Consider the following 21,014-nt stretch of genomic DNA (forward strand, 5'->3'; position numbering starts at 1 on the left):
CACCACACTCACACTATGCCTTCCAGTCCACCCTGGCCCATCTATACAACCCATATTCTCCCCCTCCCAGCCAGTCCTCAATAGTCCCTCTTCCCTATCTAAACTATGCCCACCACACACTTTATTTTCTCTCAGATTATCCCCACTTCTTTCTTAGTCCCCCCCCCCCCCCCCCGCCTTAATGTTTTCTTCCTCCTCTCATTGTCTTATTCTGTTTTTCCCTCACTTCTCTTTCTCTCAATGCAGTTTGATGTTTGTTTTGGGATAGGATGCTTAATATCCCCCCCCCCCCCCCCACCACCACCACCATTAAGTTCCCTCTCACTCTACCTTCATCAGTGCCCCTCCACTGCAGGCTAGGATCATCCATTCCTCATACCCCCCCTAAGCAGATTCATTGCATTTATCAAATGTTTTTATCCCCATCCTTCCTGGCAAGGATCATATTCCTACTCCTGCTTCCCAGAGCTCCAGACACCATTCATAGCTAGTATTCACAGACTGAAATACAATAGTGGTCCCACTTCCAGAAAGGCCCTATGAACTGCTCTATATCACCTGCATGCACAAACCTTGGAAGTTCAGCAATCAGCTGCTCCACAGCTTCCTGCCCTCAGACTGAAACCCCACATAGATCACATGCTGAGCAGGAAATCGGTGAACCCAAAGGCATACATTCATGTTAACCCACTGTGTGCCAGCCCACCTGCTAAAGCTCTAACAGTCACAGAGTAAGCTGTTGGCTTGAGGAGCTGAGTTAACACGTCTCCTAAATGGAAATTGGAACCTCATTTGGTGGTTAACAGCTTTGGCACAATGCTCCCTCCTTTAATAAGCACATAAGCACCGCCATACTGGGAAAAGACCAAGGGTCCATCAAGCCCAGCATCCTGTCTCCGACAGCAGCCAATTCAGGCTTCAAGAACCCGGCAAAACACACACACACACACACAAAAACTTAATAATAGTGGTGACTCCAGCACAACATCCCTCTTACTCTTTCCTTTTGCCAAACATCACCTTCTTTTTCCTCTATTCTCTACCCAGCATCATTAGCTCCTCTTTCCCTGGTCCACACATGATGGGGGTGGCAAACACCACTACATAAGTATGCCTTCATTCGTGGTGCCCTGCACAATCGCACAAGTCACACACACCAAAAGCTAGACTGTAGCAGAGCTGTGCTGGGAGAATGGAAAGCCATGGATTTAGTAACTGAGCCAAGAGAAAAACCAAATGAAGAACCCCTTACCCCCTTCCAAACTCCACCCATCTCTCCTGTAACCTCTTCCTGCTGCTGTCATGCTATTTCTTAGGGACAAAGCAGCATAATGAGCCCACTTATTCCAACACCACTGTCTCCCATAAGATGTAACAAGGGCATGACTGTTATATTTTTGTGAAAAAATGGAGATGGTGTTATTCTCTTATTCCCCCTTTCAATCTGAGACTCAGTCATAGGTCTCTGCATTATACAGCTGCCAAAGAAAAGATATTTTTCAGACTATGGCATCAAATACTGGCACAATCCCCTCCTGCTCGCTCCCCTATGTCCTTCCAGTAAAATAACATATTAATTCTAGTGACTACAGGACTGGAGAAGGGCAAAAAGCCACTAACACAGCAATCTTTACTAAAATCTTAAACAATTTCCAATCTTTGTGTCTGCAGTTTAAATTCAGTCCTCTGTCTCTACTTGATCTTAATTTTCTCTCTGTCCTCAAGTCCCTTAAGGATTCTCTTCCAGTCATCCTCATTTCTCTTTCCTCTATGTATATTTCTCTCATCTCACTTTCTTCTAGTCTTACTCCCTCCTCCACTTCACGTCTGTTCTCTCCACCTTTCCCTCAGCTGCTGTTTTTTCCCAGTCCCCCACAGCTACTCTCCATTTCTTTCAGCTCCTCCTCTTCTGTCTGCAACTTGTCTCTCCTCTGACTGCTCTTCTTTCTCTCTCCTAGATCACGTCTCCTGCTAGCAACCTTCTCCCACACAGCCCATGCTCTCCCCAAGTTCCTCTGACTCTCACAGCTCCACTATCAGTCCCTGTCCCCATTACCCAGCCTCTTTTTCCTTTACAGCTCCTTTCTGCCTCTTCCAGCATTCCAGAGCAGCACTGATTCTCCTAACCAGTGACCCTTTCCACTGCCTTCACCCCTCCTTTGCCCCCTTTATTCCTCTCCCATACCTCTTTTTCACCTTAACTGCTATAGGTATTACTTTGGCAACATAACTTTATTGGCATGACAATTTTATGTCTGTTCCTTTTGTCAGTGTTTGTCTGCAGCACTTGCCTTCCCCATTAGCACAGGAGGCAGGGAGCCAGCCAGCCAACAGACTGCAGGAGCAGTAACTAGGATACAGAAGTACTTCCTTCCTGTGTTTTCCTGTAGCTTTGCAGCAAGGAGCTTGTTGTCCCAGATCTACAGTCTTAAAAGGAAAAATACTGGGGGTCCTCAGACACCCACAGCACCCATAGAGCTGGCACCTGTGAGACCAGGGGGTCTGTGCTGGGACCGCTGATTTTTAACATATTTATAAATGACCTAGAGATGGGAGCAACTAGTGAGGTAATTAAATTTGCTGATGATACAAAGTTATTCGAAGTCGTTAAATTGCGGGAGGATTGTGAAAAATTACAAGAGAACCTTATGAGCCTGGAAATGGCAGACAATGTTTAATGTGAGCAAGTGCAAAGTGATGCATGTGGGACAGAGGAACCCGAATTATAGATATGTCATGCAAGGTCCACGTTAGGAGTCACACACCAAGGAAGGGATCTAGGTGTCATCATTGATGATACGTTGAAACCTTCTGCTCAGTGTGCTGCTGCGGCTAAGAAAGCAAATAGAATGTTAGGTATTATTAAGAAAGGAATGGAAAACAAAAATGAGGACATCATAATGCCTTTGTATTGGTCCATGGTGTGACCGCACCTCGAATATTGTGTTCAAAAAGATATAGTGGAATTAGAAAAGGCGTAGAGAAGGGCGACGAAAATGATAAAGGGGATGGGACGACTTCCCTATGAGGAAAGGCTAAAAGCGGCTAGGGCGCTGTAGCTTGGAGAAAAGGCGGCTGAGGGGTGATACGAGAGGTCTATAAAATAATGAGTAGAGTTGAATGGGTAGACGTGAAGCATCTGTTCGCTGTCCAAAAATACTAGGACTAGGTGGGCATGCGATGAAGCTACAAAGTAGTACATTTAAAACAAATCAGAGAACATTTTTCTTCACTGCTGGATGGATAGGATACAGAGAGCAAGATTGGCAACAACAACTGTGACCCATTCCAGTGGAACAAGGGATCCCATGGATCCAACAGATTCTCCCAGATCCTGTTTGAAATCTTCACAGATCCTAATATTAATACCTTCAAATCATCTAAATGTGGACTGTCGTCAAGTTTTCATGCCGTTACTATTCAGCATGCATCGGGAGTCCCCCCCGTATCCTCCTTGTACTCCCAGACCATCTGAGTACGACCTTAACAGAGGACTGCTGTTTTGGTGAACCTCTGGGCTAATGTACTCTGTCATATCCTGCTCACCACATTCTGAAAGCAGTGGCAGCAGCAGTCAAAACGGAACAATGGTCCACTCTTAAGGTAGTACTAGGGAGATCCACGGGATCCATTGTCTACCTGGACCGCATTCCACTCTTCTGTTGGCATAACAAGTTTTGCTGCCCATCAGCTTTCCCTGCAGCACACTGGTTGATAACATCTGCATTGGAAGATACCTATACACAAGAAGAAATTACAGCACTGATACTGTAACTGTCTAAAAAAGTAAACTTTACTACCCCTACTTTAAGTGCAGAACTAGGGGTGGGGCGGTTCTAAGGTACCACCTAGGCCACTCCCTGCATTAAAAGGGGAACCCATCACCTTAGAGGAGAAGCTCCAGTTTCCTTGGAGCCATATAAGGCAACCTCCAACCATTTTATTTTTGTTACATTTGTACCCTGCGCTTTCCCACTCATGGCAGGCTCAATGCGGCGGGCAATGGAGGGTTAAGTGACTTGCCCAGAGTCACAAGGAGCTGCCTGTGCCGGGAATTGAACTCAGTTCCTCAGTTCCCCAGGACCAAAGTCCACCACCCTAACCACTAGGCCACTCCTTTTCCACCGATAGGCACTAAGGATAGTGAGATTGCTGAGGAGGATGAACTGGAGACAACAGGAAACTACCAGGAACCCCTAGAAGGAAAGGAAATGGGGGTGCTGGAGAACTGGCAGAGTGCAGCCTAAGTAGTTGAACTTATCTTAATCAAACCCAGATGAACTTTTTCTTTTATACAGCATTGAGGATAGTAAACTTTTTCTGAAGTGGAAGCTACACCAAGGGTGGGGCTCTGACAGACTGACTTAGCCAACTGTAGCTGGTCAGTCTGAAGACCTGGGAGCGGAAAGGTCATTCAAAGACTCTTGAACTATATGGTCTATTCTTGAGAGCTAGGAGGTTGCTACTAGAGAATGACACGAGGATGGGGGACAGGGACCGAGCCCATGGAGATGGGAACAAACTTTGTCCCCTGTCATTTTCTATTTTGAAGCCTGTTAATGAACTGGACTGTTTATGTTTGAGTGATGCAGACAATGATATTTTGATTTTTTGGAAAAACATGTTGGGCAGAACTAGAAAAATCTGCATGGGAGATCCTGTAAATTCCTGCTACCAGCACATCTTCTAAGACATTTTCTATTGCAGAAAGGACTATGGAAGACAGGAGCGCTAGACTGAATCCTGAGATTGATGATGACTTATTCATCCATAGATTAAAAAATCATAACAATGCTTCATAGGGCATATTTCTCCCCCACAAGGGCATACAAAATGGGTTGTATTTTGTACCCCTGGACATTTTAACAGGGTGGATTAGGATTCCTTGGTGTAATAGAAGTCCGTTACTGTTGGGGTTGGAAAGGTAGAGGGTGGTGGTTGGGGGGGGGGGGGTTATTATAGTTGCTCATTGTTATTATTGTTTTGTATTTGTGATTTATAAACAACAGTTGCACAGCATATTTTTCCTTTTTAAACTTTAATAAAAAGATTTAAATATAAAAATCATAAGTGCTCGAGGCTTCTGAAGATGAGGATAGAGCCCAAAGGGATGAGGATAGACCCCAAAGGGATGGGGACAGAACCTGCAGGGAGGGGAAGGGATGGGGATGGAGACAGAACCTGCAGAGATGTGGTGGGGACAGAGACAGAACCTGCAGAGATGTGGTGGGGACAGAGACAGAACCTGCGGGGACGGGGCAAGGACAAACTTTGTCCCCATGTTATTCTAGTTGCTACACTATTAAATTGAGAGAATAGGTTGGGTATGATTTGACAGGGGGTTAAAAAATTAAAGAGAAACCAATGAAGGTCTTACAGGGAGGTCATCTACACAGAATATTTAAGCAGTAATTGGTTGCTGTTGGAAGCTCTCTCTTTCCGAACTAAAAGCAAGCATACACGTCTAAAGAGACTTATTACTTGTGAGAGTACTCTCCTGTGTATTTTAGGAAAAGATGGTCTTTGTTTAGAAATTTCACCCTGCGTGTGCTAGTAAGGACAAAAATGGACCATAGCTGAGTTACAGCTCCTCAAATAAGACAGATTCCTCTGGATTATATGGGCATAGAGTCTTTTGCTGGATCTCTTGAAAATAGCTTATCAAGAGGCTATACCAAAATCACAGCGAGAAGATTACAAAATTAAACCAGAGTTGTCCAACAAATTATAATATATCCCGTACATGAGTCATAAAACTGTTACATATTAGAAGCTAAAACAATGATATTCCATTATGCAGCAGCACTGCATGATTATAAAATGATGGGCAGTGCTTGGCAGGATCCTACAAACATCCATGGCATTATCCCTGAGTGTAGGCAGGAAAAACAAGCATACATAGTGCTATCCGTGGACAGTTTACATTCTTGTATGAAGTAGTAACATTGAAAGTAATGGAGTTGTTTTTTCCTTTACTTCTCAACCTGTTTAAAACCTATTGTTCAAATCCCAATTTCTATTTTCACCTCCTTTTTTCCCATTTAAGTTTGTGATTCATATGTAAATGTTGAGCGTGAAAACAATTCAGTTCACAATATTATCGTGACACTGTTAGACTATCAACATTTTTCATAGTTCTGCAACTCTTTGTACCAGAGTGAGTAACAGTTGGCTCTTTAAGGCCTTGGTTCTCTGAATGCTAACAGATTAGGAATACTTTCCATCATGTATACTTCATAATACTTGGAAAGATGAAGGTGTTACTCTGATATAGGAACCTTGTCAAAACAGAAAGCGCAAAGCAATTGGTATAAAACTGCAGTACCTTTTATTTGACAGCCTCCCTGTAAACTTGCACATTGCCTGAGAGAACCAATCATGAGTATTATATCACAAACAAAATGTTTTTTTTTTTTTTTTTTTTTTTGGGGGGGGGGGGGGGGGGCAAGTTATAATTAAGTTCCAGAAGCAAGTTTGTAAATTAATGTCACAACATTCAACATTACAAGTTAAAATGGTTCTGGTAAAAGTAAAGTATCACTTTTACTATGCAAAGAAATCCTTTCCCATAATTTAAAACACAAATGATTAATTTAAAGCATGTCTCTTTGTACTGACTCCCCTTATTCCCTTGAAAAGCAAATGAGAGGTTCTTTTCCAACTTCTATGTGCTTCTGTTAACAGTTTATCCTGTCCTGCAAGCATAGGGACTTAATGCTAGTATGCTATCTGCGTGTTTATATTGGAAAATCAACCTGTAACACAAAAGTCAACCCTGATGCAGATGTAGATTCCCACTTGCAGAAAGTAAATAACTCACTAAGAGAAGCACAAAGGATGTGTCATAAGTTTGTTTTAAAAGGCAAGCTTTTTTTAACAAAATATTCAATTTTTTTTTCATCATTTGTTTTTGTCCTACTAATAATCCAGTCAGGCAACAATCAGCTGTGAAGTAGGAGCTGTGACTTACCAATAATAACCTCACAGGACTTGATGGCCTCAGTGACTTCATAAGCACAGCGCATCTCAGAGTATGTCATTCCCCCAAGAATAAAAATGATCAACTTTGGCTCATTCTTTCGGTCATCAGCCATATTAGTCTTGTATTTCTGGCGAGCACTAGCAGACAAAACCAGACAAACAATCCTTTGAAGAATAGCATGCAATTAGCCTTTTGAGCTAATATTAAATAAAGGTCGTAATGACATTTGTTAAAGACTATTGATTTTAATAATTTAATTTAGTTTGGCATTTCACAGCCCTCTTTGTTAAAGGTTCAAGGCAGGTTTTAAAAAAAATACAAAGTTTTCATACATACATTTTTTCCTAAAATAAACCCTCCCACTTACAATTTTCCCCACATACTCCTGATTCAGTGTTTACATTTTACTTCTCAACTCAATCACGATGAGTTAAAATACAGGAGTGAGTCGCATAACAGGGTGCTTCCATTTAGGCGGCTGAATAATGCATGTAGTGAGCCTATTCGATAAAGACACTTGTGTGAGCAAACGTTCGTACAGAATATTAGAACAGGTGCAAACATTTATGACAATCTGTGGCTCATGAAAATGATCGCACCTATATGCAAGTGTTACAGAAACTGTAAGTTACGAGTGTAAGTTCCCACAGAAATGTCAACCCTGCCTACCGTGTTTCCCCGAAAATAGGACCTACCCCAAAAATAAGACCTACCGGGGTTTTCCTGCAAATTTAAAATATAAGACATCCCCCCAAAAGTAAGACCTACCAAACTTTTTTTTTAAGCAGGGCCGCCGAGAGCCACCCCCCCACCCGAGGTCACTGGGCCCCCCCCTCCGTCGCTCCCGGAACTAACCTGAAGCTCCTTTCACCTTCGCAAGTTCGGATTGGAGCAGCAGCATGGCAGACCTCTCCTTCCTTCCGTGTCCCGCCCTCGCCTGACGTAATATAACATCAGGCGAGGGCAGGGCACGGAAGGAAGGAGAGGTCTGCCCTGCTGTTGCTCGCTGCTCCGAATCCGAACTTGCGAAGGTAAAAGGAGCTTCAGGTTAGTTCCGGGAGCAACGGAGGGGAGGCCAGGCGACCTCGGGTGGGGGGGGGGGGGGGGCGACCGATGTTTCCCAGAAAATAAGACATCCCCCAGAAAATAAGACCTAGCGCATTTTGGGGAGGAAAAATAAATATAAGACAGTGTCTTATTTTCATGGAAACACGGTATGGGCCCACATATGCTCCTCCCACGAGCACCCATCTAACAGCTTTGTACCATGCCATTTGAACACATAATTATAAAATAGTGATTAAGCACTCTGCTGCCATTGAAGTGTACACTCAGCCATGTGGATGGCAGCATTCTAGAAATTTACACACGCAACTGATGCATAAATTTAAGCAACCTGTTATGGAACGAAAGGGACAATGTAAACTAGTAACTCACTCTAATAATAAAGCAATCAAAGCAGAACAAGGCATCAGCATTTTTTGTTTACAGTAAGGGTACAATTGGAGACACCACATCACAGGCCTAATACTATCCCATAAAACAAATAATTTTCTTCAAATTGATGTCAATATTTCCAAACTTTCTTTAATTTATAGTTACCACAACCCCTAAGCAAATAAACTGCGTTTTCGGATTGTGAATAAGTCTGCTATTTATCTTCCTTTGAGGGCACTCTGATTTTTATAATGGATTACTATCCTTCATGCTAAAGCCAGAACCACTGCTAGATTAGTATGACATATGTCCATTCCTACAACTTCTTCCAGACAACTCAAAAGAAGAGTTAAAGGGTTAACATAGATTATCATCAAACTGCACAAACAAGTTGGGCCCGATTCGGGTTGCACATCTTGTCTCTGGCTTTGGCACAGAGGATGGGTTGGATACGAGCCATTTCCAGCTGGAATTCATGCTCTTCACGCCACTGTTGGTCTTCCCATTCCTCTCGTCAGTATCACTCTTCCATGTAAATCTTCCGGATTTCAGATGATGAGGCATCTGGCCCTGCTAGCTCACAGTCTGGACTGTGAAAGCTTGTGTTTATCATGTCCTGAACCCACTTACAGGATAAGATATATTCTAAAGGTTCTGTGAAAAGTACCTTAAAATTACTAAAATAGTATTTCTCATTTTACCTTACTGCCCCTGAACCATTCCATGCTGCAGGGCATTCTGAGCAGTAAATCCATTCTTTTGCATCAAGTTTGTTCTCAATAGCGTCCTGGAAGGAAATACAAAGGTGTACGTTTAGCCAATGGACGCCATACAAGTGTTAGTATTTATATTTCGCCTGAAGCTGATAGTTTGAAAGCAGCTACAATTCTGAAGTTAAAAAGAAATTTATTGTACCAGTTACATAAAAATAGGCCAATTTCCATTTCTTATACTAAATATTGAATTAGTACCTCATCAATAAAATCTTGCTGTTTCCAATTTAACTACATACCTTTTGAACACTACATTTTTTCACAGAGTAAATATAAAGCAGATTAAAGCTCTAACAGTTTTAAACAGGGTATGGCGAAAGATCCAGTAGCCATCAAACATATAAACGGCGAGTGACCGTACTCACTCGCAAATGCGCAGTAGAGACCTTCTCTGCCCCGCCCCCGCGTCAATACGTGATGACAGGGGGCGGAACACAGAGGGTCTGTACTGCGCATTTCTGAGGGAGGGACACCGCCGTCTAACGCTCCCCCCACCCGAGTCGCCGCCGCCACCCACCTTCTACCCAGTCGGGCCCTCGCTCCACTATTGAAACAGCGAGGGTCCGGGAACGCAGCACTAAGCTCTGCTGAGCTGCCGACATCACCCTTCCTTCTTCTTCTCTGCCTCTGTCCTGCCCTCGACGACGTTACGTCACACGAGGGCGGGACAGGCAGAGAAGAAGAACGAAGGCTGACGTCGGCAGCTCAACAAAGCTCAGTGCTGCGTTCCCGGACCCTCGCTGTTTCAATAGCGGAGCGAGGGCCCGGCCGGGTGGAAGGTGGGTGGTGACGGCTCGTGGGGGGGGGGGGGGGGCGGCGAACTTGGCGGCGGGGGCGGGCCTTTCAATCCCCCCTTCCTATAATAGCCCGTTTTTACGGGCTCAAAGGCTAGTAGGTAAATAAAATGCCCTTAAGAAAACACAGGAAGGATCTCAGTTCTTATCACTTTGTCCTTAACAGATGACTAAAGATCCACAACCTATCCAGATCACCTAATGTTAGTTTCTAACAGGACACAGATATTTGTTATTTTGCAAGTGCTAGAGTCAACCACTGAAACTCACATTTCCCAACTTGCACATTGTTAAATTCAAAATGTTACTTTTCATGCTAATAGTTACAAAACAATGCTCTCCAGGATATAATCAGCCACACATTGGTGATACCACCACAAGGGCACCAGCTTAGATCTGCTCTCTCAGAGCCCTGAAAATCCTAGAAAGAATTCTGGGCATATGCGGGAGTTCGTGCCTGTGTATCAGTGGATCCATCCCTCTCAGTCCTTTTTAACTGCTCAGCATGATAACATAGATTTTTGCGCTCTCTGTTCACCTCATCTCCAATAATAATAATAATAATAAGGGCCAAATAAGGGGAGGAGCTAAGATAGTAGTAGGCTGACTGCTCAACTCGTGGCATTCTTTACCTTTGATGTGTAAAGGAAGGCTTCAGATCTCTACTTCAGAGACCCTGGCAGTTTCTCACCATACTCTCCACTGCTGGGACCCCTCCAGTCGTTGCCTACTAAATGCTGACCCACATCACTGGCTGTTACCGCAGCCCCAAATGGTGCAACAACACATATCCTATTTTGCCGGCGGTGTTGCCATTTCCCATTCTGATCTTCTTAAAGCACTAACAGCACCAACAGAAAAGAAGGTGCTGATCATTGTTCCTAGGATCAGGTCTCCCCTGTGTGGCTATTAGTTTACACGAATGGAGAGAAGGGCTACTGAATCCCATCACTCAGAGTTGAGAAGGGCTTGGATCCACCTTCCCTGAGCTGGTATGTGAGATCATGTCGTTGTTTGAGAGCATGAATGTAGTGGCATTATTTCATGCTAGATCTCCTCTGCACAATGCAGCATGTGTTTTTCAGATATATCTGTATACAGTATGAAAATTTCTTCTCTTCACTCATGTACTAATCTATACGCTAAGGATATTAGAAAGGATTCTAGCTAACCCATACAGCTCTCAGCTCTCTTTCCTCATTCCCTTAGCATCCCTTACCACAATCTGTACTATACAATTTCGTTGATCACAGGATTCTAGTGTACTAGCTCCCAAATCTGTGGTGGACCTCCCTATCAATAAGGACTTTGGGATCTCCAAATGGATATTTGGGGAATAGTATCATAGCAACATACTGACATAGTGTTAGGGTAGTGTGGTTGCTGTGTTAGTCCACCATAAGGGTAATAAACAGAAATAAAACAAAACAAAGGAAAATCAGGCAATACCTTTTTATTGGACAAAGTTAATACATTTTTGACAAGCTTTTTTTTTTGTTACATTTGTACCCCGCGCTTTCCCACTCATGGCAGGCTCAATGCGGCTTACATGGGGCAATGGAGGGTTAAGTGACTTGCCCAGAATCACAAGGAGCTGCCTGCGCCTGAAGTGGGAATCAAACTCAGTTCCTCAGGACCAAAGTCCACCACCCTAACCACTAGGCCACTCCTCCACTCTGGAAGGCAGTCTTCTGCTTTAGGTCCACAGCTTCAGGATCACCTCTCCCTTTTTCTCCCTGTCAATCCAACCCATCGACTTCCCCTCAAGATTGTCACTGGAATGGTTTTCATGTTTCACTATATATATATATATATATATATTGATTTTGTCATCTTTTACTCATAATTGACCTGAATGTGGCGGCTATGACTTTGAAAGCTTGTCAAAAATGTATTTAGTCCAAGCTATCACTTTATTTTCCTTTATTTCTATTTATTACATAGTAGGTGTTGGCAGAAAAGACCTTTGTGACCCATCCAGTATTATAACTACTTACCTGTACAAGTTGCCATCCCCATGCCTATTCACAGCTGTTGTACTGAACAGCATAGGCAGTTATGCCTAATGGTCAGTTAGTGCTGGGATTCAGGAAGCCTCTATTACTGTACAAAGTACAGCTTTGCCCACCTGGAAAAAAAGTCCATAAAACCCTCTTCCCCTTTTTCCTTCTGCCCGATGTAGACTGGGGAATGACTACTAGCTTGGATAGAACATAGGAGAAATGAGCGTAAACATCTCCTCATGTACCTCCTGGCTCCTATGATGTATCTTCTAGCACGGCACGAGTCAGCAGTAAATTTGAAAGACCGAGATCATACTCCATATACCCTGGGACTTAAGAGTAAGGTTCATCACTATCATTGCTGCGGTCCTTTACAAACATGCACTAGCACTTTTTAGCGTAAGCTGAACACTAGAGACGCTCATAGGACTATATGGGCATCTCTAGTGTTTAGTGTACGCTTATTTTTAGCACGTGCTAAAAGCGCTAGCGCACCTTTGTAAAAGGCCCACTATATGCACACAAATAATCAATTTGGAGATGTTCCCCTCCCCTCCCCTCCCCTCCCCTCCCAGGTAATTAAAATGGTTATGCTAGAAAGTTAAAAAGATGGATAATTTCTTGAAGGACCACTGCACCACTCTCCAGACCTTATTCTTCGAAGAGTGGAATAACCTTACCTTCCTAAATTCTGCCATTTCTGAATCACAGGAAACTTTCCTGTCAGCAACATTAAACAAATCTATAACAATTTTAAAGAAATAGTAAACCCCAATCTCTTACCTCCATAATATCCTTGACAACAGGAGTCCACCGAGAAAGCTGAAACATGTCATCTTGAGACCGCTCCCTCCTGGCTGGTTTACGCAGCTGAGAGGCAGACTTTACATAAGAAAAAAATTCTTAGACTTGGAAATTAAATATACTATTATGTAAGAGGGTGATATTTAGCTTGTGGTGGTCAGAGTTTAATTTTAAACGCTGGCCATGGTTTTTATGTCCAGATATTCAGTGCCAGGTCATTCCTAGATATTGGTGCTGAATATACAGATACTGGATGGCTGCCAGAAGGTATCCAGGTACCGACAATATTCAGTATCAGTAGCCATTTAACTATCCAGGCACATTAGGACAGAAGCTAAAACCACCTCCATATTGAAATTAACCAAAACAAAGCTAAGTGTCCTAACTCGTCCAGAAAGCTATTTGGGTACCAGCCCTGAATAACCTCTTGCGCTGCCTCAGGCTCCAGCACTGGACTACCCCAGCACTACCTGGATAGTGCTGAGGCAGTCAGGTATGATATTCAGTGTCAGTATCTGGGTAATGCCGCTGAATACCACTGTCTAGGCCCAGTGAGCGCTAATTATTCAGGTAGCAGGTACTGCTGCCCTGATAACTAACTTTTGAATATTAACTCCTAAGTTTATAGCACCATCTCTACATGAAGCAAAGCAAATAAGTTTCTGAATATCTCCCTATCCCCATTTCAATTTTCAGGCTTTTCCCCTTTATGCACAACAGTGACAACAAAAAAAGTTGTAATGGGTTTTTACTGGTTTGAAACAATGTATTTTACATTTTTTTTAATTGTATTTAATTGGGTTGTATCATATTTTTCTTGCTGATCCTCAGTGGATGGGGATATAATCCTTGGAAAACAGAATGAAAATCTAAAATTAAAATACCGTGCCTGCAATGCATAATGATCTATAGGGCTACAAAGACTGCAGTTTGGAAACACATTGCTCACAGCTTTTATTAGGTAAGGAGCACAGCACATGGCATAGTGCTAAGCAATTATACCACCTGAGTTAACTTATAATGTCTTACTAGAATATAAAGTATATAAAAAGATCTGAAAAATTTATTTTATCTGCGCAAAAGAAAGCAAAGCCATACAAGAACCACTATAGTGATAAAGATATTCTGTGAATTCCCAGCACACTAACTTTACATCTAGGGCTGCAAATCGTGGCCAAGACAAAACTGGTAAAATTATTCAAATCCAGTTAGAAGCAAGAATACATTGTACAGGGTTCACCATTTCTTACTGAGGAGATAATAGGCACACCAAGGTATTTCCAGTTTTCTATCATATCACTATCAGCTACGATCTGTGCATGCTGGATTAGTTTATCCAGATTTTCTTGTGTGGTTCCTGCATTGTAAAAAGAAAGAGAAAAGTCACTGTATTTGAAGGAAGAATTGTACATAACACTTAGAGGCTCATTTTCAAAGCAGATGGACATTTCAAAATGACCAAAAAAAGTGCCCATCTGCTTTGAAAACGTCCAAACTGTGATTTTCGAAAGGCAGAATTTGGATGTTTTACACTGCAATTCATCAAAACAGCAAGGAGGCATGTTTTGGGTGGAACTAGGCAAGGCCCAAAATTAGGACGTCTTTCAGTGATAATGGAACAGAAAGAAACGTCCAAGGCAAAACAAAAAAGGACATTTTTCTCTAGACCTGTTTAAATCATGTCCAGGGTACAAAATGTTTTCCTGATTGAGCAGCTGACCACTGCAGGGATTAAGGCATGACCCCCTCTCCTTCATCTCCCACTGGTTACTGACACCCTCCCACCCACCTAAGAAAGTGAAATTGACAGTAGACACCAGGCTCTATGAGAGCTTCAGGGATTTATGGCCATTCCTAACTGTGCAGCAAGCAAGTGTAAGTAGTAGCCTAGTGGTCACTGCAGTGAACTTTCAACAATGGGACCCTGGTGAAACTCTCTCTTTAACTCTGTATAAATATGTGAGCCCTCCTGGAACATAGAAATACCACTGTACCTGAATTTATAAGATAACTGCAAGCATGATGGTTATTGCAGTGGTGTACCTTCAGGTACAGTAGATTTTTGTCTGTTCCTGGAGGGCTCACAATAACAAATGAATTAAGGTATGATGTGTACCTGGGTCCTGTTGTTTAAAGTGTCCCTCTGCTCTGTAGGGACGTCTGTGTGGCCATTTTTGTGCCTGCTTTTCTGGCGTTTATATTTTGGACATTATATTTTGGAAAACGGCTACTCATTTCGGACATTTCAGTGCAAGAACGTCCTTCTCACGTATTTTCAAACAGGAAATCCCAACGTTTTTCTGGTTCAAAAATGGCTGTGAGATGGACATCCTTTCGAAAATGTTCGTCTTAGGGTTTTGGTTAACCTCAATATGGAGGGGTTTTTCTCTTCTAATTATTTCCAAACGGTGGGTAAAAGTTAACTTTAATGGTGGGGTTTTATTTTAAGGTATTTCCCATGTCAAAATTTATGATTTGGGTGCATGAATTTATGAATTCTAAACATTTAAATGTAACTAACTGCTATTTATCATACAGAGGGACAATTTTCAAAGACGTTTGGCCAGGCAATTAAGCAGTTTTCTGCATAAATTCCCTGGGTTGAAAAATCTGTCCTCTATTCAGCAGTCAAATGCATATGTGAAACAGGACATGTACATTTTGCTATGGCAAAAAAACGCAGGGCTGGGGATGGTGGCAGGGAGGGGGAGTAGGTGGAGTTAAGTACTTAATAGGATTGTACTCTTCATTTGCTATAAAGCAAGTCTGGAGTATGCATAATCTCCACTAGCTCAAAAATTTCAAATGGAAATTCAATGGAAAAGATTCCCTTTGAAAATGGACATTTGGGTCCCCCTCCACATGATTACAAATTTGGGGGGGGGGGGGGCAGTTTTATAGTCTGCAACCACTGAATGACAGCAGAGGCCAGAATCCTCAAGAAGGTTGCTAGTCAGCAAAAGTTTTGAGAATTCTGGGTGTGCAAATTACACGTATAACCAAATGCTCACAAAAACAAAAATCAAACCTCCAAGTTACCCTAAAAATCATTTGATTTTTTTTTTTTTGGTTACTAGAATAAAAATGCCGTATTTGGCTATCACTTCTTTGGATCAATTGGTATCTTTGCTTGCTGTATTAATGATAGATACCCATACCAAGATCCTGTCACATGATTCTCAGCTTCAACACAATAGTCAGAGGCCCTTTTACTAAGCCGCGTAGGCGTGTACACACGTCAATTTGGAGTTACCGCCCGGCTACCATGTGGCTCGGGTAGTAATTTCATTTATTGTGCGTGTCCGCTACGTGCGCCAGAAAATAATTTTGGGTGATAATCATCATTATACACACGTAGATGATTACCACACGGTTACTGCGTGAGACCTTACCGCTAAGTCAATGGGCGGAGGTAAGGTCTCAGACCTAAAATGGACGCGTGCCAATTTTTATTTTGCCGCACATCCATTTTTGGCAAAAAATTTTAAAAGGTCTTTTTTACAGGTGCGTTCAAAAATCAATCTGCGCACACCCAAAACATGCACCTATACTAGCGCAGCCCATTTTTCAGTGCACCTTAGTAAAAGGACCCCTCAGTGTTTGGACAAAAATTGAGACTAGACCAATTATTAGCTGTTCAGCTAAATCTGGTCTAGGACAAGACAATTGCACATCATAATCTGGATAATGTTACTTGTAACTTAAATTTGCATATTCTAGAAATCTCCTCTAGGTCACTGACAGACCTTTTTAAAAGTTATTTGAAGGAGGTATTGAGTTCTGGATGAGGGGATCCTCATATTTAGGAAGATTTTTTAAATTTACCAATAAAGTGTCTCTCCTCTAGGGACCTTAAGAATAGAGTTTTGCCTGATTTGGGGACTGTGTAAAATGTAGTATAGATTTGACTGCTATTTTAGAAACTTTGGTCAAAGTTGTGACTCAGAGATCCACTTTGCTAGTTATCTTTGTTTTTCATTCTGATTGAGATTATGCATTTCTACCTTAGGAAAAGGTCTTCCTTGTTTATGGGGCAAAAGACCTGACTTTTTTTTCTACTATTTCTTGGACCACTCAAGAATATATTAAGAAAATTTTCTTTTCACTTCTTTTTCTTTCTGTGGCTATTCCTAGCTCCAGGATTTCTGAGGACAAATTGGGGATTATTTTTATTTCCTGTTTCTTTTTTGTGGGTTTTTTATTTTTATCAATTTCACAATTTTAAACAAGAATAAATTTGATTCAGAAAAGATAGGTAATATTGAACATCATATTACTTAGTAATTACATTTTTACAAGCAAACTTTTATACTATTATCTATTCTCTAGTCCACTATTAAACTTTTTTGTGGGTTTAAAAAAATTATTTGAGTATTGTTTTTGTGATCCGTCTGTCCTTTCTACAGTAGAATAATGTACTTTATGGTTTGTAAAACATAGTTTAAAAAAAGGCTAAAATGAATTTAAAGTAAAAGATTTTACTGTCTTAACAGGAAAATGTGGGGTTGGTACATGTTCTAGATATACAAGAAGGGTTGCCCAAGATGCACTTCATTAACTAACAGATTATCTAAATTCTGCCTTCTTACACTGATGCAGGTTAGAATAAAAACATTGCCAACATTAAGTTTAGAAAGTATGCTGAAAAATGTAATGTTTCCTTACCATTCATACTAAATATGTAAAGCAGGATAGCTCTTATTTTATCATAACCAGCAAAACTTTTGTTGAGTAGAACCGGAAGAAGAACTCTCATAAAGTCTTTAACCTTCTGTCCTTCTGCATCAGTCCCAAGAGCTAAATCCTATATAATGATGTCGGGGTGGGGGGACAGAGAGGAATGATGGAGGGGGGTTGAATTATCTGTATTGGACCACTACAAAGATACAGTGTTCATATTATTGGCTACAACATTAACATTGATCAGAGAGTGTAAATGTTGATATGGTTTGCACTGCGACTAAAACATTAAATTTAAAAAATGAGAACATGTACCAATAAAACAGCAAGAATTTTTAAAAACACACAGGAGATGAAAGACACTCTGTCCCAGAGTGCCCTTAAGACAAAAAATATGTACTTATTATTATAGAATAGAACAATTATGTAACATAAGACACTGCTGTATTCTGATCCTCAGAGCTCAAATTTAGGAAAAACTGCAAGTGACCCAGTTGCCACCAGAGTCAGATGAAAAATAGCAATTTGCTACTTGAAACAACAGGATCCAGGCACTTTTTTGTGTGCTCTAATAGTTCTCTCCTAAGAAAAGTACATGTCAACTATTCAGTCATTTGTCACCACTAAATTTTAGCCCTGTAATAAATTAACTAAGAAGACATTCTTACAGACAAAACAGATTTTAGTGTGTGACTGTTGACAAGCAATAAGTGAAAAGAACCTAGTCATTCTTTTCACGACATGAAACACTAGTCACAGGCTCTTTAAGATGAATGTTTTGCAGATACATATTGAAAGATGACAGATAATACAGGAGGGAGAATGCAAATAAAGGGACAACAGCGAAACAAGAAAAGAGCTGTACATACCACAAAATCAGTGCCAGCCTTTTTAGCTTATAATGCGAAGAGAGAAAAATGGGATTCTTTATTGCTGAGCAATAAAAACAGAATAAAATCGCTTTCTACTAGAATGTCTACATACTTGTTCACTTTTGCAAAGTTTTTCTACATGACTCTGGAATTTCTTCATACAATTTTCAGCAATATTCAGGTGGAGCGTTTGCTGTGAAAAAATAAATTGTAAAAAAAAAAGCAGTCTAATTTCTCATCATAAAATACCATCGGAATAAGACATTAGAATGAGTAAAAATTAAAATTACTGGCTTTTAGATTATTTCTGCCTTTTAGATACTTCAGATTTATGGGAAAGGTGCTTAAATCAGAGGTCAAGAAACGCAGAGCTTTTTGTCTAGACTGGTAATGAAGATATCTGGATGCTGAAGTACATCGTGATGAACAGGGGACTCTCTCTATACCAAACTTTTACAAGAAATCATAGTTGTACTGAATAGCAATTTTCTCTCTCAAAATCATCTCCACTGGAATTCAGGTGCAAAAACAAACCCCCTTATTTGTGATAATAAGCTTTGTCATAATGGGAGCCCATGCATTTTGTCTTATGGTTTCGATCTTCCCTTAGAAATTCCTTCAAAAGTCAAGCCAGAAGCTGACCTGTTTTACAATGCACATACTTTGCACTTTAACTCATCATCTGCCAGCACACCTAGGGCTCCCACCTACCCACAGCTTCATGGCATGAGAAGGGCTGCAAAATTTGGCCCTTCCTGCAGAATTTAATATTTTGTTTGATATTTATTGTATTCTTTTATGTTATTTTACTGGGGGGGGGGGGGGGGGAGCGGTAGAGCTGTGGAGCAGCAGCATGGTGCAATCTCAGCACTTGTCCTGTCTCTCTAAAAAGGGGGGAAAGGAAGTGGAGGAATGACATGGTATGGTGTAATCCTGGTGTAGTGGCGTAGCCATGGATGGGCCCAGATGGCAGGGGCCCACCCATTTTGGATTTAGGCCTCAGCTTGTCCTGGAGTAGTGCCCTTTTAGTGTGTGGTAGGCCTACTGCACCTTAGTAAAAGGGCCCCTTTATGTAGCCGAGGGGCCAAGTGCAGATACATAGATGGCGACAAGATGGGTAGTACAGAGTCAGTTGGGATAAACAGATTGGTGACTAAACACAAGTCAAGTTCTTTATACAGTTACAGTGTGTGTAGCAAGCTAGTCCAGGTGTGGAATACTATATTATATTAAAGACTTGGGAGACGAGCCGGGCTTTCACCTGCTTCCTGAAGTAGAAGTAGTCTCGAGTTAGACGCAGCCCCTTTGGGAGTAAGTTCCAGAACCTGAGGGCTACTCCTGAGAAGGCACACTGGCGGGTAGCACATCATACAATTTCTTTTGATGGGGGTACAGATAGTGATGCTCCTTGACAGGACCTTAGAGGTCTCAAAGGCAAGTGAAGGGTTACTATATTTTTTAAGTACTCTGGCCCATTTTGTCTGAGGACCTTGAAAATCAAAGTTTTAAATTTAGACCTGTAAGGTACTGGTAGCCAGTGTAGGTTTTGCAGGAAGGGTGCCTTCTATTAGTTGTGCTGCCGCATTCTGAATTAGTTGGAGCTGATGCTAACTCTTTCTGGTTTGCCCAGTGTACAGGTTGTGATGTTATCATGGCATGGATCATTGTGATCAGATTCATATTTTCAATATATGGAGAGAGATTTCATAGTTGCTGCAAGTGAGAGACAATTTTTAAAGGTTGTTTGACCCGATTCCCTGGGCGAACCAACACTTTTGTTACTTAGGAGTTACTATCCCAATAGAAATGGAGGCGTTATATGATAGGAACGTGCGCCCCTTATTAAATACCACAAAGAGATTGTTACAACTTTGGAGTTCTTGCCCGCTTTCATTAACGGGCAGAGTGGGATTGGTAAACATGATAATAATCCCTAAGTGGTTATATAAGTTTCAAGTGTTGCCAATCTACTTGAGAAGGAGAGAGGAAAAAGAGTTACATAGACTCATACAAAAATTCCTGTGGAATCAGAAAAGGCCTAGGCTCCCACTACATATCATCCAGAAGCCGAAGCTACAGGGGGGGATGGGATTATTAAACATCCGCTATTTAGTAACTGCTTGTTCCATGAGACATATTAGGGACTGGCTGACAGGTCACCATCATTTTTCAGCTACCAAATTAGAGATGAGGATGTCCCCAGCTGCACACTTGGGATGGGTGCTACACGCGCCAAGTAGAGCGCTCTCTGGGGGGCTGGGGAAAAATCCACTAGTGGCCACAGCGAGAGCAGCATGGAAATGGCTCTGTAAAAGATATCACTTTGATTGGATGGCAACACCTTTCCTGCCTTTGTTTCACAACCCTGATTTTCCAGAGGGCACTTCCTCGAAGACCTTTGGTCGCTGGAGAAAACTGGGGATCCACTATGTTTATCAGCTGGTCTCTGAGGAGGGTGAGACCAAACCATTCATGGAATTACAAACAGAGTTTAAGCTCAAGGAGTCGGACCGCTTTGCCTACCTTCAGGTTCGACACTACATCAGATCCCTAGGCTGGTCGAACCTAAGTGAAGATGTTCAGGATACACTGGGTTCTGATCTGACTTTGGGGGCGCAAACAGTGGTGCCCCTAAAATATCATCACAGATCCCTACAAGACTCGACTGA

At 41.8% G+C, this 21,014-nt stretch overlaps 1 protein-coding gene across 1 annotated transcript in view; it reads right to left on the reverse strand.

Moving 5' to 3' along the window:
* STXBP3 (syntaxin binding protein 3) overlaps positions 1–21,014 on the reverse strand; it is a 113,531-nt gene that overhangs the window by 2,416 nt on the left and 90,101 nt on the right. The window contains exons 13-18 of the mRNA XM_030206194.1: positions 18,458–18,538; positions 17,459–17,597; positions 14,044–14,150; positions 12,773–12,871; positions 9,121–9,206; positions 6,971–7,119 (exon numbers count right to left, since the gene is read on the reverse strand). Coding sequence (XP_030062054.1) covers positions 6,971–7,119; positions 9,121–9,206; positions 12,773–12,871; positions 14,044–14,150; positions 17,459–17,597; positions 18,458–18,538 — 661 coding nt within the window. The remainder of the gene's footprint in view (positions 1–6,970; positions 7,120–9,120; positions 9,207–12,772; positions 12,872–14,043; positions 14,151–17,458; positions 17,598–18,457; positions 18,539–21,014) is intronic.

Source organism: Microcaecilia unicolor, chromosome 6 (genome assembly GCF_901765095.1).
Source record: "Microcaecilia unicolor chromosome 6, aMicUni1.1, whole genome shotgun sequence".
NCBI lineage: Eukaryota > Metazoa > Chordata > Amphibia > Gymnophiona > Siphonopidae > Microcaecilia > Microcaecilia unicolor.